We start from the raw sequence: 3,312 nt of genomic DNA, 5'->3' as shown, positions 1-3,312 counted from the left end.
GATTGGCTGCGAGCCGATAAACAGCACCAGGGCACCCTCCCCCCCAGCTGCCTGGCAAGGCGGTTCCTGATTGGCCAGCAGGGATGATTGGCAGGCGGCTCAGAGAGGGGTGGGACAGGGAGGCAAACTGCTCTCCCTGATTGGCTGGAGAGCACCAGGGTGGGAGGGGGGAGCCTGGCAGCACTCCCTGATAGGCTGAGGCAAAGAGGGGGCGGGACTGGCACCACTGACAGCTGCCAGAGGGCCACAGCAGCTGCTGATTGGCTGGGAGGAACCACACCATGGTGAGTCACGCCTAGCTCCTCCCCTTTGACCCCACACCCCACCCATAGCTCCTCCCCCTTGACCCCCAAGGACAACACATGACCAGTGGCAGCCTGAGCCCCCCCCCAGGGCTCCTTTATTGGTCCCCDCCCCCCCTTGCCCCAAAGGCACCTGGGAAATGGCTGGGCACCAGCAGGCCCCAGCCAATGGGGCGCAGCGGCCACAGGCTCCGCCCCCAGCACCAGCCAATGGGATGCGGCAGCTGGTCCATGAAGACGTCGGCCAACTAGCTGTGGTGGTTGGTCCAGGAAGATGTTGGCCAACGACCACAATGGCCGGTCAACGAAGACATTGGCCATGAGGTCACGGTGGTTGGTCAATGGTTGGCCAACGACCATGATGGTCAGTCAACGAAGACATTGGCCAACAAGTTGTGGTGGTTGGTCCATGAAGACGTTGGCCAACAGGTCACAGTGGCCGGTCAACGAAGACGTTGGCCAAGAGAACACGGTGGCTGGTCAATGAAGACGTTGGCCAACAAGGTGCAGCGACTGGTCAACGAAGACGTTGGGCAACAGAACGCAGTGATTGGTCAAGAAAGACGTTGGCCAACAGGTCATGAAGACCAACCAATGAAGACGATGGTCAAAAGGATGCACTGATTGGTCAACACAGATGGTGGCCATCAGGTCACGGAGGCCACCCACGAAGACCTTGGCCAGTGGATCATGAGGGAATGTCTCTGAAGACGTTGGCCAACAACTTGTGCCAGTCGGTCAACGAAGATGGTGGCCAACAGGTCACGGAGACCAACCAATGAAGATGGCGGCCCAGAGGAGACAGTGATTGGTCAACGAAGACGGTGGCCAACAGGTCACAAAGACCAACCAATGAAGATGTTGGCCAACGGATCACGATAAAAGGTCTCTGAAGACGTTGCCCAACAGATCACGAAGAAATGTCTTTGAAGACGTTGGTCATCAGGTCATGAAGACACACCAATGAAGACACACCAATGAAGACCCAATAGATCATAAGGAAAGGTCTCTGAAGACGTTAGCTGGTCGCTCCATGAAGATGTTGGCCAAGAGGTCACGGAGACCAACCAACGAAGACATTGGCCAACAAATCATGAGGAAAGGTCTTTGAAGACGTTGGCTGGACTCTCCACGAAGATGTTGGCCAACAGATCACGAAGAAATGTCTCTGAAGACGTTAGCTGGTCGCTCCATGAAGACGTTGGCCAATAGATCATGAGGAAAAATCTCTGAAGACGTTGGCCAACAGGTCGCGGTGGCGGCCGCCCCCGGGGCAGCAGTTTTGGGGGGCAGGGGGGGAGAGGAAGAGGAGGAGGAGGAGGAGGAGGAGCTCACATCTTCTTGAGACGCCCCTCGAGGGCCTCCAGCTCGGCCATGACCTCCTTGGGCAGGTCGGGGCCGAACTGCTCGTCGAAGTAGCGGCGCAGCTCACGGGCCTCGCGCTCCCAGAAGGGCCGGTCGACGGGGAAGAGGTCGTCGTAGGCGGCGGTGCCGGCGGGCAGGCCGGCCAGGTCGAGGGCGCCGGGCCGCGGCAGCAGCCCCAGGGGCGTGGGGCGGGCGCTGGGNGCCGGGCCGCGGCAGCAGCCCCAGGGGCGTGGGGCGGGCGCTGGGCTCGCCGTCGACGCGCCGGCACACCCAGGCGAGGACGCGGGCGTTGTGGCCGAAGCCCGGCCAGGCGAAGCGCCCGGCGCCGTCGCGCAGGAACCAGTTGACGTGGAAGAGGCGCGGCAGGCGGGCGCCCGCCCGCTCCCCCATCGCCAGCCAGTGCGCCAGGTACTGGCCCGCGTTGTAGCCGAAGAAGGGCCGCATGGCGAACGGGTCGTGCATCAGCTGCTTGCCTGCGCCGGGCGGGGCCGGGTGGGGGCGGGGTCACACGGTTAGGGGGGAGCTGGGACAGGGGTGCCTGGGATGGGGACACTGGGAACACCGGGATTGGGGTTGGGGGGCACTGGGGATACTGGGATCAGGGTTAGGGGGTCACTGGGGAGACTGGGATCGTGGTTAGGGGTCACTGGAGACACTGGGACCGGGGTTAGGGGGACACTGAGGTCACTGGGATCGGGGCTAAGAGTCACTGGGGACACTGGGACCAGAGTTAGGGGGACACTGGGATCAGGGTTAGGGGGGCACTAGGGACATTGGGAACAGGGCTAGGAGACACTGGGGACACTGGAGGCACTGGGACCGGGGCTAAGAGTCACTGGGGAGACTGGGACCAGGACTAGGGGACACTGGGGACACTGGGATCGTGATTAGGGGTCACTGGGGACACTGGTATCAGGGCTATGGGGTCACTGGGGACACTGGGACTGGGGTTAGGAGGACACTGGGGTCACTGGGATCGGGGCTAAGAGTCACTGGGGAGACTGGGACCAGGACTAGGGGTCACTGGGGACACTGGGATCGTGGTTAGGGGTCACTGGGGACACTGGGGGCAGGGCTAGGGGACACTGGGACCAGGCTCAGGAAACACTGGGGGCACTGGGATCGGGGCTAAGAGTCACTGGGGAGACTGAGACCAGGACTAGGGACCACTGGGGAGACTGGGGGACACCGGGATCAGGGTTAGGGGACACCGGGGACACTGGGATCATGGTTAGGGGACACTGGGGAGACTGTGACCAGGGTTAGGAGGGCACTGGGGACACTGGGATCAGGATTGGGGTACTGGGGAGACTGAGATCGGGGCTGGGAGACACTGGAACCAGGGTTAGGGGTCACTGGAAACACTGGGGTCAGGCCTGGGGGACACCGGGGACACTGGGATTGTGGTTAGGGGACACTGGAAACATTGGGATTGTGGCTAAGAGTCACTGGAGACACCGGGACCTGGACTAGGGGACACTGGGATCATGGTTAGGGGTCACTGGGGACACTGGGACCGGGGCTAGGGGACACTGGGAATACTGGGATCGTGGTTAGGGGACACTGGGGGCACTGGGACCGGGCTCAGGAGACACTGGGGTCACTGGGATCAGGGCTAAGAGTCACTGGGGAGACTGGGACCAGG

At 62.1% G+C, this 3,312-nt stretch overlaps 1 protein-coding gene across 1 annotated transcript in view; it reads right to left on the bottom strand.

Moving 5' to 3' along the window:
* Positions 1-380: 380 nt before the first annotated feature.
* Positions 381-3,312, bottom strand: part of LOC112962298 (phosphoenolpyruvate carboxykinase [GTP], mitochondrial-like) — a gene marked incomplete at its 5' end in the record, with an annotated part of 6,656 nt that continues 3,724 nt past the window's right edge. The window contains 2 exons of the mRNA XM_026058317.1: positions 381-1,862; positions 1,897-2,152. Coding sequence (XP_025914102.1) covers positions 1,634-1,862; positions 1,897-2,152 — 485 coding nt within the window. The remainder of the gene's footprint in view (positions 1,863-1,896; positions 2,153-3,312) is intronic.

This window comes from Apteryx rowi, unplaced genomic scaffold (assembly GCF_003343035.1).
Source record: "Apteryx rowi isolate R43461 unplaced genomic scaffold, aptRow1 scaffold_1456, whole genome shotgun sequence".
Lineage (NCBI taxonomy): Eukaryota > Metazoa > Chordata > Aves > Apterygiformes > Apterygidae > Apteryx > Apteryx rowi.
This window is presented reverse-complemented; position numbering and strand designations above follow the sequence as displayed.